The sequence below is a fragment of the Lipomyces oligophaga genome (assembly GCF_038497815.1).
Source record: "Lipomyces oligophaga strain CBS 7107 unplaced genomic scaffold V1516scaffold_1, whole genome shotgun sequence".
NCBI lineage: Eukaryota > Fungi > Ascomycota > Lipomycetes > Lipomycetales > Lipomycetaceae > Lipomyces > [Lipomyces] oligophaga.
In genome coordinates, this window is record NW_027117785.1 from 594,948 (window position 1) to 608,111 (window position 13,164).

General features: G+C 43.6%; 7 protein-coding genes across 7 annotated transcripts; 2 read left to right on the forward strand and 5 right to left on the reverse strand.

Moving 5' to 3' along the window:
* Positions 1 to 167: 167 nt before the first annotated feature.
* V1516DRAFT_667761 (aldehyde dehydrogenase) lies at positions 168 to 2,067 on the reverse strand (the record flags this gene model as incomplete). Its single annotated transcript, XM_066920900.1, has 4 exons — positions 1,846 to 2,067; positions 1,586 to 1,793; positions 1,364 to 1,539; positions 168 to 1,308 (listed from the first exon to the last, which is right to left on the reverse strand). Coding segments are annotated over exons 1-4 (1,547 nt in total), but the record flags the coding sequence as incomplete, so codon positions are not given.
* V1516DRAFT_667765 (Ribulose-phosphate 3-epimerase-like protein) lies at positions 2,068 to 3,248 on the reverse strand. The gene is made up of 6 exons (XM_066920901.1): positions 3,104 to 3,248; positions 2,863 to 3,050; positions 2,614 to 2,810; positions 2,505 to 2,559; positions 2,336 to 2,453; positions 2,068 to 2,267 (listed from the first exon to the last, which is right to left on the reverse strand). The coding sequence occupies exons 1-6, from the start codon at positions 3,138 to 3,140 to the stop codon at positions 2,191 to 2,193; spliced, it is 672 nt and encodes a 223-aa protein (XP_066779674.1). The 5' UTR covers positions 3,141 to 3,248; the 3' UTR covers positions 2,068 to 2,190.
* On the reverse strand, positions 3,249 to 4,103 carry V1516DRAFT_644760 (mitochondrial 54S ribosomal protein mL54). Its single transcript, XM_066920155.1, has 2 exons — positions 3,912 to 4,103; positions 3,249 to 3,844 (listed from the first exon to the last, which is right to left on the reverse strand). Exons 1-2 carry the CDS (start codon positions 4,006 to 4,008, stop codon positions 3,585 to 3,587), a joined length of 357 nt encoding a protein of 118 aa, XP_066779675.1. The 5' UTR covers positions 4,009 to 4,103; the 3' UTR covers positions 3,249 to 3,584.
* A 744-nt stretch (positions 4,104 to 4,847) lies between these two features.
* V1516DRAFT_618808 (Alpha/Beta hydrolase protein) lies at positions 4,848 to 5,761 on the forward strand (the record flags this gene model as incomplete). The annotated part of the gene is made up of 2 exons (XM_066919426.1): positions 4,848 to 5,100; positions 5,163 to 5,761. The coding sequence occupies 2 exons, from the start codon at positions 4,848 to 4,850 to the stop codon at positions 5,759 to 5,761; spliced, it is 852 nt and encodes a 283-aa protein (XP_066779676.1).
* Positions 5,762 to 6,045: 284 nt separating this feature from the next.
* V1516DRAFT_667773 (Metallo-dependent phosphatase-like protein) lies at positions 6,046 to 8,405 on the forward strand. The gene has a single exon (XM_066920902.1). The coding sequence runs from the start codon at positions 6,438 to 6,440 to the stop codon at positions 8,370 to 8,372; it is 1,935 nt and encodes a 644-aa protein (XP_066779677.1). The 5' UTR covers positions 6,046 to 6,437; the 3' UTR covers positions 8,373 to 8,405.
* A 117-nt stretch (positions 8,406 to 8,522) lies between these two features.
* On the reverse strand, positions 8,523 to 10,636 carry V1516DRAFT_619228 (WD40-repeat-containing domain protein; the record flags this gene model as incomplete). Its single annotated transcript, XM_066919447.1, has 3 exons — positions 8,523 to 10,285; positions 10,346 to 10,451; positions 10,511 to 10,636. 3 exons carry the CDS (start codon positions 10,634 to 10,636, stop codon positions 8,523 to 8,525), a joined length of 1,995 nt encoding a protein of 664 aa, XP_066779678.1.
* Positions 10,637 to 11,681: 1,045 nt separating this feature from the next.
* On the reverse strand, positions 11,682 to 12,875 carry V1516DRAFT_693978 (aspartic peptidase domain-containing protein; the record flags this gene model as incomplete). Its single annotated transcript, XM_066923915.1, has 1 exon — positions 11,682 to 12,875. The coding sequence occupies one exon, from the start codon at positions 12,873 to 12,875 to the stop codon at positions 11,682 to 11,684; it is 1,194 nt and encodes a 397-aa protein (XP_066779679.1).
* Positions 12,876 to 13,164: the final 289 nt, after the last annotated feature.

Here is a 13,164-nt window from a genome sequence, read left to right on the forward strand (position 1 = left end):
TCGCCAGCTCATCATTGGTACTTACTTCTGCCATACCCGATCGAATTTTTGTGCTATAAATCTATTCAAAACATGAAATCACTCTTTTCAGTTGGAATTGGCTATTTTTTTTCTAGATTTATCGGTTATATTTTCGATTTAAACCCGGCCTGCTTGCACCAATTCGTGTTCAGATCGAAGTTCAAATCAAATATTATTTCCCAGAAACCCGTATTGAACCCCTCATATCAACAATTACATCCCATTCGGTTCCCAGGAATTACGTCACATACTAGTCAGTATACGAAAAATGTGCACAGCATACAAATTTATAAAGCAAGCAAATATTAATCAAGAATTGTGCCCAAATTAACATGGACATTCTTCTCCTGAGTATAGCACTTAATAGCGTAATCACCTAGCTCTTTGCCAAACCCGCTCTGCTTGAACCCGCCGAACGGAACTCGGAAATCGCTGTCATTTGATGAATTAATCCAGACCATGCCAGCATCCAGGCGCCGAGCAACAGTCATTGCACGAGAAATGTCGGAAGTAAAAACAGCTGCTGCAAGACCATACGCAGTCGAGTTTGCTCGCCTGATGACTTCTCTGGAATCCGTGAAACTTGAAATCGTAACGACCGGGCCAAATATTTCTTCGTTGACGATCGCCATTTTATCTTTCACATTGGAGAAAATTGTCGGCTCCATGAAATGACCTTTACCAGGTATTTTCTTGCCTCCATGAACTAGATTTGCACCTTCGCTGAGAGCTGTATTGATGTACCCCATGATGCTATCCAGCTGTTGCTTCGATATCTGTGGTCCTTGAAACGTGTTCAAATCGAATGGCATTCCAATTTTAGATTTTTGTGCGGTGTATGATTTCAATTTACCCATAAACTCGTCATGAATGGTTTCCTGCACAAAAATTCTCGATGTGCCTGTACAAATCTGTCCCATGTTACTCATAATGCCGGCGTGGCACCATTTCACAGCTTGATCAAGATCGGCATCAGCATAAATAATTGCCGCCGACTTGCCGCCAAGCTCAAGAGTAACGGGGATCAACGAGTCCGCGGCTAACTTCATAATTGATTTTCCTGTAACTACGGAGCCAGTGAATGAAATTTTACTAATCTCGGAATGCTGCACTAGATTCTTGCCGATCAGTCCGTCGCCAGAAATTATATTGATCGTTCCTGGCGGAAATCCTGCTTGCTTGATGAGACCGGCAAGATAGAGAATCGATAAGGGCGAATGTTCCGAACTTTTAAGAACAACTGTGTTTCCGGCAGCGAGCGCAGGAGCTAATTTCCAGATTGAAAGCCTGAGTTGAGGTGAACAAAACTTGCAGATTCGATCAAACCCAATAGATTGCTTACATCAACGGGTAATTCCAGGGAACGATCAATCCGCAGACACCTATAGGTTGCCGTAACGAGTATGCAAACTTTTCTGGAAATGGCTGAATCGTATTCCCGTAAATCTTATCTGCCCAGCCCGCGTAATATCGTAGAACATTGACACATTCGGGTATATCTTCAGTGAGCGACGCAGTCTACTTGTATCAGTTTGTCCTTCAGTGAGCCCGTCAGTTGACATACCAATGGCTTTCCGGTGTCCCAGGATTCTATTGATCCTAACAATTCCAAGTTCTGTTCAACGAGGTTTGATAACCGATATAGCAACTGCCCACGCTCAGTTCCAGGTAAACTTGCCCATTCGGCGGTGAAAGCAGATCGAGCTGCATGAACTGCATGGTCCACTTCTACAGCTGAAGCCGAAAAGACTTGTGCAATCTCTTGTGTTGTTCTAAATATTAGATGCGCTATTATATCGCAACTAGTCAGATTCTAATACATACGCAGGACAGAATGTAGGAAATTTAGTCTGTGATTCACGGAATTCATTGTCAACAAACAGCCCCACAGGTTGATCATAAGCAATTCCGTTAGGTAATACCAATCGCGCGGAAGTACACTTGCAGCGATGTTGGACTCGATTCACGACTGATCGTATGTTTTCTCGGAACTGTAAGCGAAAAATCATGGCGACCACAAGCAAGGTCTAAATGTGGGGAAGAAGGACTGGGACATGAAAGTACTATCTACAATGGCCAACACTTAAGTTTAAGTGAAACCAACCTAAATAACTTACATTGGACATAATCAATTACAAACATTCATAAAGCTTCTATGAACCTATTCCCTCATTCCAATTGCTTCTTATTCACAGTGTCTCGAAGCAACTGAATCACTGATTTTGGGTCCTCTGCTAAAAAAACACCTAATTTGTTAGTATCCAAGCACTACTACCAACAAAAATAAGCCAGAATTGATGTATTAGTAACATACCAGTTCCAGCAACAATGACATTAGCACCAGCATCAGCTGCAAAATCAATCGTAGCAGGACCAAGACCACCGTCAACTTCGATATCAAGATCAGGAAATTTTGTTCGGAGCTCCTCGACCTGGAATTATTATTAGCTTCAAGCAGAGAATGAATATAAATGAGAAAATACCTTTGGCATGCAATCCTTCATGAATTTTTGACCCCCGAAACCTGGCTCGACAGTCCTAGATATATCAATATTAGCCAACTAAGAAAACTCGAACCAAAAAAAAACATACATGACCAAAACCATTTCAAGTTTAGGAACTAATTCAAACACAACAGACGCAGGTGTAGCGGGCTTAATAGCGCATCCCGCACGCATACCAGCAGCATGGATCTTGTCGATCAAAGCGGCAGGATCTTTCGTTGCTTCATAGTGAAAGCAGTATAAGTCACCGCCGGCTTTAGCAAAATCTTCTACCCATCTTTCGGGCTATCATTCTTTTAGACCATTTGACTATGATATTGAAAATCTTGGATCTTACCTCGGAAACCATCATATGGCAATCAAAGAAACTCTCACCTTTTGGCAAAGTTCCCCGGATGCAGGTCACTACAGGCGCTCCGATAGTCAGATTTGGCACAAAATGACCATCCATGATATCAATGTGCAGCCAATCTGCTCCATTGTGCATCATTCGTTTGCATTCCGACGACAAATTTCCAAAGTCACCTAAATCAACTCAGTCAGCAATAGTAGAGAGCATAGTTAGCAGCTGGACCTACCAGCCAAGATAGAGGGCGCTATTTTTGCTTCCGGCATGTTTGAGTATGGTGAGAAAGGTCAAAAACAGTTACTGAAACCAATTGAGTACAAGAATTGTGTTCTAATATAATTGTAGGCAAACTAGAAAAATGAAGGAAATACAAGTGTGCATGGGAGATCAATGGATACGGCTCAGTGTACGCCGATCATATTTTATTACTACTCTAGGACAACAGCAAAGCCATCACTAGAGGAAGAAATCGAGGAAAATGAATATTTACATAAAATTTCTTTTTGCGCTTTCAAGATAGTTAATAGTTGATCCGAGCCAATGTGACTGAAATCCGATCTGAACACCACCATATGCGCATATTAGAAAATTGACCATGAAAAACCAAGACAAACTCCAAAGAACCCAAGGAAAATTATAAATGACACGAAAGATTATTTTATTTCCTGCCAGCAAATATATAAATATCCACAATTTTAGTTCGACATGTGCTAGTTCATAGTCTTGAGGAAATTGTCGTTGCGAATTTTTTGTCTCATTTTTGTTCGAAACTCTCTCCGAGCCTTACGCTCGGGGTCTGCATCTAACCGTGCCTTCTGAGCCTCCGGGTCAAGTAGATCCCATAACCATTGAGGATATTGATCGTCCGGAAATGCTTCAGGATCCTCTTTTCCTTTGAGAATGTTCAGTCCGGTCAAACGAGTCCCAGCTGGCGCAGAGGAAGAAATTTTTGGATGTGAACGGATTTGATCTTGAATGATATTAGTATAAAATCAAACTAAACTAACGATAAACTACCGTCATCTAACAAATCTCACCATTCTGAAGTAGAAACGAACCCGAAAAAGCTCGCCTTGATCTTGGGGTGATAGCTCGAGATGATATCCGCGGAACAGCAGCTCGACAGAAGATCATTTTTCCAATATGAAATCAACTTCTAATATAATGATTTATAGTGAAATCAATGTGTTTTAAAATCAAGCAATATAATTCGAAGCTGAATAATAATTCAATATAGGATCAAATTTTTACGAAGGTTTGGAAGTGCACAAACATACAACTGTAGCGCATATATGCAGGTATGTTACTTAGATCCAAATTTTTTCTGTTCATGACTTCTCTGATTAAGAAAATAATTTGCCGTCCTTATTTAACGTTTAAGGTGACTAACACGACACAGAATAATTTTGATTACAGATATTTTATAAGAAGACTTTTATAAATAATTCTACGTAAGTGCAATCATGTTTTCAGACAGCGAATGATGAAAAAACTTATCTGCTACATAACGGAACATTGGTTATGACGATCCATATTTTATCACCAAGATCTCTGATCGCTGCATTTTTGCCATTATGAACTGGAAAGCTAACAACTAGTCTAGAATTATTCTGTTGAACGTGATTTAACTTCTGTCTTCTGTTGAACTAACATGATTAATAGCTCAACAATTGTTCGGGCTGAATTTTTGGTCGATATCGCCATATATTCATAATACCATAACAATTTTCTGTACTTCCTGCGGTCTTTAATCTGAATATATTGAATTTCCTCTTATTCAGCGAACAAAGTTAAATTCTTCTATCAGAAATATGTAGATTGCCCAAAACAGACTGTTAAAGTGCCCCAACTGCGGCGGTGAATTACTGAATGGTTAAATCATCGTAGTCACCTCCGAAAACTTCTAAAATTCAGACTATTTTTCCAATTGGAGGGACATCCTTATCGAAACTAATCCAATTCAACGATTCAAAATGGCTTTCACGACAACTGCGACTATAAAGTCTTTTGGAGGCTCACTGCTTAAGTTAACGCACGAGTCAAAGGTGCTCAAATGCCAGATGGCACTCAATCTCTACATTCCACCCACAGAGAGCAAGAAGATCCCTGTTCTATGGCATCTTAGTGGTCTGACTTGCACTGCTGATAATGCGACTGAAAAGGGATTTTTCCAGTATTGGGCAGCGAAATATGGCATTGCCATTGTTTTCCCCGATACTTCCCCTCGTAAGTTAATTGATTTCGACTAGTCGATAGTATTTAGTTGAAAGCTAATCTTAATGCTTGAGGCGGCTCCAATCACCCCGGTGAACACGATTCGTGGGACTTTGGTTCTGCTGCCGGATTTTATTTAAATGCCACGGCCGAACCATGGAGTGAGAATTACAATATGGAATCGTACGTGATTGACGAGCTTCCTAAGGCCCTATATGCTGCATACCCAGAACTTGACAGCACCAATGAGGCCATACAGGGACATTCTATGGGCGGACATGGTGCCTTGTCTCTTTTTTTCAAGTACCCAGGTAAGTTCAAGACTGCATCTGGTTTCGCACCTATTGCAAACCCGATCAACTGCCCGTGGGGTCAAAAGGCGTTTGGCGGGTATCTTAAGACTAAAGAAGAGTGGGCCAGTCATGATTCGACCGAGCTATTCAAAGCCTACAAAGGACCAAAGGTGGATCTTTTCATCACTGTTGGCTTGTCGGATGACTTTCTAGCGCGGGAGCTTCATATCGACAACTTTATTGCTGCTGCTAAGGAACTCGGCCGCGAAGATGAAGTTACGGTTGAAAAACTGGAAGGATATGATCACTCATTTTTTTACGTTTCTTCAGTTGCTGAGAAACACATTTCTCATGCTGCTAAACATCTTGGAGTGTTGTGATAGCTGTATCTGAACATTCGAGGCGTCTTGTCCATGGTGACAATGCAATTATTAAAAGGAGTGTGATCTGCGATGATTCAGCCATATGAGCTTTAAATTCAATCTAAATACTCAAATAGAAGTTCTTTTGACCTGTTCTTTCACCTAATTCAGTAAACATATCCAATTTTACTCGTAATCTATTCCCCTATTGATTTGGTGACAATGACCAATGCTGTAGTGCGGCATCAACTTTCTCCCAAGGAGGCCCACTTCGTTGGTTCAGGAACAGTTCTGCAGCGGCGGGTTTACTGACAATCAGGTTCTTCACATTCAAGCTGTTTCTCAGCGAACATTGTCCAAAGATAAAACAAAAATATTAAGCTCTAATTGTCCGGGTCTGGATAAAAGTGTTTTTTTTTGTCTTCGGCCCCCAGTTCGTCTCGTTCCTTGGTCACCAGAGTCGTTCGCAATTGACTGTTCTCATAATCTGTCTATGGCCATTATATCAACATCTGAATCACAGCTCTCATTTTGGTATACGTGCTGGTCAGATACTAAACACAGTGACTGTATTTATTACTTGAAATTTTTTTTGTCATTTGTCCTTGATCAGTCTGAAATTGCTGGATCCTGGTCGTCTCAGTTCAAGTCTATCTTTAGATTTTGAGATCAAGCAAAATTCTTTAATGTCCGCATGGATGTCCGAATACTAGCCCTTTGCAAGCGATTGCTTCGGTCGCGAACTCTCATTGTATCGTTTTTCTGCCTATTACTTGTCATTCTTTTGAACCGGCAGTCAGACAATTTTGAACGACTCACGTTTGCCAGTCGAGCGATTGGCGGCTCTCTGCTGGGCACATTCCATTCTCGACCACAGCAACAGTATGACGATGTCGCACAATTACCTGATGTTCTGATCAAAAATATTCAGATCCGGTCATGCACAAGGCTTTTTAAAGGTGCGTGCGACTTGAGAGGATTTCTCAAGGTCCCGAAAGATCTCAATCTGGAAAGCTCTTGGTTCAGACGCTCGTATGTGTATTTTGAACCGATTTCTAGGAGTCAAGTCGAGCCGGGAGATAAAGTCGTCGTCGATTTGTTTATTGGAAATGCTCCTAAAGAAGTTATCCCTACGAAAGTGCCATCGCGAAAATTAGACGCTCGAGCAATGCAAAATGTTGAAGCCGATACTGGTAGTGTAGGCCGATGGGTGAAGCGGTCAAAGAATTTCTGGATCAAACTTGGCTCGCCATCTGATTTCTCGGTCTCAGCCTTAGATGTTCTATATGGTCCTGACGCAGTTGACCCCAGACTCGGTTGGGCTCTAAAGGGCGACAGTCAGAATTCGCTTGTGCCAGGCGCAATATCTCATCCGAGATTAACGATTCGCTACGGTGGTCGTCAGGACCTACCCTCTGTCGAGTTGGTGTTCAATAATGAGAGCAAATTCAAAATTTTGCAAGTCGCAGATTTGCATTTTTCCACTGGTGTTGGCAAATGCCTAGATGTTTATCCTGAATTACCAGAAGGAGCGAACTGTGAAGCGGATCCGCGCACACTCGAGTTTCTAAACCGAGTCCTCGACGAAGAAAAGCCGGATTTGGCGGTTTTAACGGGTGATCAAGTATTTGGCGACGCGGCACCGGATGCGCAAACGGCACTATTAAAAGCTGTGGCGCCATTTATCGATCGACATATCCCATTTGCCATGACGTTTGGTAACCACGACGATGAGGGTGACTTGTCTCGTCAGGAATTAATGACAATCGCTGAAAATCTGCCGTTTAGTCTTTCAAGCTCTGGACCCGAATTTGCACGAGGAATCGGGAATTATTATCAGATTGTGAAGACCTCAGCAGAATCTGCGACAAAAATTGTCGACATGTCGAAAGAGATTGGAATGGCAATTTACTTTCTAGATACGCACAAGTACTCACCTAATCCGCGCAAGATGCCGGGATATGACTGGCTGGACAAGACACAGCTACATTTTCTGCGGGCCGCCTATGAGCAGATCACATTGCGTGGCCGAAGACGTACGAACCGGGCATCACCACAGCAACAACAAGAGCAGCAGCAAGAGCAAGAAGAGCAAGACTACGACTACATTTCTGAAGCGATCAAGCCGCCACTATCTATGGCTTTTTTTCATATCCCTTTGACAGAATACCGAAATCAGAGTAATCAGTTTGTTGGTTCATATGCGGAGCCTTGTACGGGGCCAAAATACAACTCTGGAGCACGTTCTGTTCTTTCTGAACTTGGCGTATCTGTTGTTTCCGTTGGGCATGACCATGTGAACGATTTTTGTATGTATGACACGAATTATGCGCCTACTATTGCCGACAAGGCTATTCATGAGCCGGACAGAAGTGCCAGCATGGACAAAGACACCAATAAACTACAACGGCGAACGAGTCAAGATCATCCAATTTGGCTATGTCATGGCGGAGCAATTGGCTTAGGAGGATATGCAGGCTACGGCGGCTTCATACGGCGCGTGCGAGTTTTTGAGATTGATCGATCCAAGAATTCAATTACCTCCTACAAACGGTTAGAAAATGGACCTCAGGTTAATGAGAAATTGGATTTTCAAGTCCTGGTTGATCAAGGTGTTGTAGTCCACTAGTAAATTAAATTCAAAATAAATTTTATACACAAGCATTTAAATCTAATTCAACTAGAAAAATTTAACAATAAAAAGAACCCCGTTAGTAATGCAATCACCAAGTACGCCCAGTCTAGTAAAAAAACACAAAAGTCAACTCTAAATCCGAGATCACCGACGGACTTCGCCCACTAGCATAGGTGCTACGCGTCGTTTCTTTTTCTCTGGGCCTCCAGGTGCACCTTCAGTTCCTTGATTCGCGACAGAGCTCGACTCTGCCGATGGACAGTCCGAAACTGGATCTGACGACTCGCGTTTCCCAGATGTGAACGCAGAAGTTGGAGTCGATAATCCGGGGACCGGTGAAATGATTGGCGCGAGCTCTTGATCCATGATTGGGCCCGTTGTAGGTGACGCAGACACATCTCTTCCGTCAAAGGTATTTGAGGCAGACGCAGGAGTAGGAGGGAAATAAAATTCACCAGAACTGCCGCCACTTGCACTTCTCGGATGATGATGATGTTTTGACGACCGTCCATCCTTCGAATCCTCAGCTGAATCGACAAACGCAACCCCCAATTCGTCTTGATCAAAGACGATGTCCGAGCAAAATCCATCAGTAGAAGTCATGAACAATATTCTACCATCAGGACTCCAGGTCAGGTCGGTGAACGTTGCATAGTGAAGGTTGGATACCACACATAAGGGTGACGTTTGTTGCGTGTCGTATATAAACACCGAATCCTGCGTCGCAACTGCGTATACTATTCGGTACGGCAACACAAACGCTTGAGAAGAATTCGTTGCGGGCGTCGTCGAAGGAACAGACGTCGGGATTTGTGGATTCGGCAACGAAAATGGCTCACTGGTCGCCGAGGAACTCGAAGTCTCGATAGTTATATTCTGCGTCTCAGATTCTTCCTCACCGGGTTGCCGGAGCTTGTACTTGATAGGCGAACATCGCACGACAATCGCAGGCTTCCGCAGCGATGGTAAATGTGCAACTGGAGGTTGGTTCAACCCAGCGCGTGTGTAGATATACACTGTATTTATCATTTCCTCGGATCCAGAAGCAGTTGTATGCTTATACTGTCCCGCAGGAGTCAGAAGGAGGGAACCATCTGGCGTGAATGTTAATCTTCGGAAAAAAGATGTAAGTCCTTCATTGTGGTACAAGTGTGCCATTCGATATCCCAGTTTGGGTGAATCCGCCGGGCGCACCGCCGGCAGCGGTAATGCGGGCGACGGCGATGGCGATCGACGAACAGAATTACTGCCAAACGAAGATCGACGTGAATGCGAAGAAACCGGAGGAGGATTCATGGGTAGGGTCACGGAAGGAGTGCCCGGCGTCGAACCTGCTGGTGAGTCAGTGAAGACCGGAGAAGGCGACAGCGCAGTAGGCTGTATCGGAGGAGTCGACGTCGAAGTAGACGTCGAAGTCGTTGTAGTTATCGACGATGAATTGACCGAGGAGTCAATATCAATCACATGCTTGATGTAGGGAAGCTCAGCCCGAGATACTTTATTGTGCGGGTTCAAGGCGAATTGGCCGTCTCGGCTTCGAAGAGTGAATATGTGGACACTCCGATCCGACGACTGAGTCGCGACATACTCGTTCAAAGGATCCCAGGCAACACCTTGAACATAATGATTGTGTTCGGCTATCTGCCGGATACAAAGACCAGTCGAAGCACTGTAAATACGAGCAATATTGTCCATCGAACCAGCAATCAAATACTGGGAATCTGGTGACCAGGCTATATCATAAATCTCAGCCATCGACGACCGACACAGATGTTTTATCCGCCAAGTTTCTCGGTCATGTGCATGGTCTTCAGGATCATCTCCGATCGCCCGTCTAACTTCATCTCCTTCAGCTAAAGTCCAAAGCAGAACATTTCCATCATCACCGGCAGATGCAAGCAGATCGCCTGCACAGTTTGATTAGTTTATCCCACTATATATCTAACAAACTTGTAAGAACACCTTACCATTGAAGTCGAATCTAACCACGTTAACGGCCTGGGTGTGCTTCACCAGCGTGGACAGATATGAAACAGATGGAAACGAGCCGTCACCCAGTTCAACCCTCCAGATCTTTTGAATTCAATCAGCATCTATCTCAGATCAAGCTTCTACCATAACAAAATACTCACTCTCACATTATTATCTCCTCCCGCAGTAGCCAGTCGTCCACGACCAGATCTAGACGGCTGAAACTGTGCACTGTAGATTGGTTGGCTGTCGGTGTGCCAATGCAGCGTGAGAGCGTGGGCTTTCATTCTCTCTTCAGTGTATTGATAATTTCTATTCTATTAACGCAAGTTTGACTTATAGGACGGATCTACAAAAATATCGACAATCCGTACAATACTGAATCTTGCTTTTAGAATCCTCCATACAAACACCGCTGACCAGCCAAAATAGGTTAACAATACAAAATAAAATTCGAAATAATTTCGCTCGTAGAAATCCTGGTTCGGACTCGACGGGCGCGACTGAATCCCACTATAACTTTACTCTCCGCACCTGGGCGCGTCCAAAGACTAAAGGGGGAGAGGGGTCATGCTGCTTACATATGACAAGGCATTTGTGTGAACGCGTCCTACGCGTCATTCAGCTTCATGAATTTTTTCAACCATCAGAACCCGCGAGTAGGTAGATAATTTGGGGCCATAATAACGGAGGCGTGCTTATAAATAGCTATATATTTGGAATTGCACGTTATTTTGCTTGATTATCGAAGCTTGACATCCTTCAATGGTTTCCCAATTACTGGAGTCTCATCACATCCCAGTTCAGAGCACACTGTTACAGCTTAGCTTGAATCCAATCCAAAGGATTTACGGTGCCTGACAGGTCTATATTAATGATGCTCTGAGTCTTTCTGTCAGCACGGCTACGAACCGAAATTCTCTCCAGCCTGTATAATTAATTGAATTTGTTTAAGTAGGAAATCCGAAACGGGACATAGAATTATTGATCGGAGTAAAAATCCGACCAAGCTATTTCCACGTGCAACTAGCACGAGATCGCCACGCAATCGAGAATATCCCTGATATACTTCTGCAAGTACGAAACAAATTTATATATTATAAATATATGTAGATGTTATTATTAAATGGCGAATAATTAAATCAAAGACAAAACACCAATCCCTAAGAATACAACCAGACAAAACACAGAAACAAATGCAAATGCTAGCAAATCTAAAGACATCATCTAACGGTTATCAAAAACCACATAGGAACATAGTGAAAATAAGTATGAAAAAAATTAAGGACAGAACGACCAAAATAATTCGTAGAGATTAGGATGTGCTTTTCTTTAGCCAAGAGTTCGGAAACCAACTCGTTTTTCATCAAAATCAAAAACTGAAAGAACTCCTCGAAGAAAAGGTTCGCCAATAACCCAGAGACCCGAAATATCAGCCTCAACTACTGGTCCCACGCAGTAACCAGAGGACTCTTTGACCTTACCTAGCGAATTGTCAAGGAATGGGAAGAGCCAGCCGCCATGCTCGACATGAATCTTAGGGTTAACAAAGCAAGGATAAGACCAAAATCCATCAGCCAAAGGCTGAGCACCAGAGATGCCGCTGTAGAATTTACGCACGTCTTCCGGAGGCGCAAGGACAAAAGGTGAGGTCACATCGATAACAGCCTGGAAGTTATCAATAACTCCATTGCCATCTACCAACAAAGTCTTGAAAAGAATTTGCCAGAATCCGAAAGTTTTCACAGGAGCGTAAAGACACTCGTCGACCTGGTGAGCAGCACCACCGAAACCAACTACTGCACCAGCATTGACGTCGCCCTTGAAGAACTCCACAGTGACCATCGACTTCGCAAGTCTGCCTTCTTTAGCAGCCTCTTCGAAAAAGTTGGGAAGATTTGTTTGAGAGAGTGAAGAGTGAGCAAGACCAATCATGCCACCAGACGGATTCAAAGTTCGAACAGTAGCACGATGAGGAGTGCAATGGGCGATGGGAAATTCGAAAGACGTACCACCGCTGAACTTGAGTGAGTCAGTAGACTCGACACAGTCTCTGAAAACAATTCGGGAATCAGTAAAATATGTCTGGGACTGCTCGAAATCGAACCGGGTTCCTCTGACCGAGGTTGTAGATTCAAGCCACATATCAGACGAAGTCATGTCGAGATCGAATTCGATGTGCTGAGGAGGATTTCCGACCTCTAAGTAGCCAACATATGTGCCATTCTGACCGATAGGAGCGAGTCGGTCGACGGTAGGAATCGCCTTACGATAGACCCGGTTTCCAGTAAGCTCGCGACGGGTGCGGGAATAACGAGCCAAGCAGGACTTGAGCATTGTATTGAATCGCTTGAGATTGACGACAGTATCTGGATCGTAGACGCGGCCGCCGCGACGCATAACTTCCATTTTTGCGACGACGCCGGCACCCTCGGTCTCGTCGCCAAAATACGGGATCGCAGCATTAGCAGCTGCGACCAGAAAGACGAGGACGAGGGCGAAGGAGACGAATGACCGAGTAAACATATTTTCGTAACCTTTGGATATGCGGGATAACGGGGGAAATTGACGAGAGCTCCGGTGAAGACTGGAGTAAGAAAAAAAAAAACGAAAGAAAAGGAAGACAGCGAGATAATATAGAGCGAGAGAGCACTTGAGGAAGGAGCGAAATGTGTTGTACCCACTGGCTTGAACAGATGGTTGCACCAAAGTCAAGGGCCTAAGATTGTTTTTTTTTCTTTGCTGCGTAGTTTAAACTTTAAGTGTTGTTTTTTATGCAGACGAGTTAATAATGATAGGGATCTCTTCTTGTTTA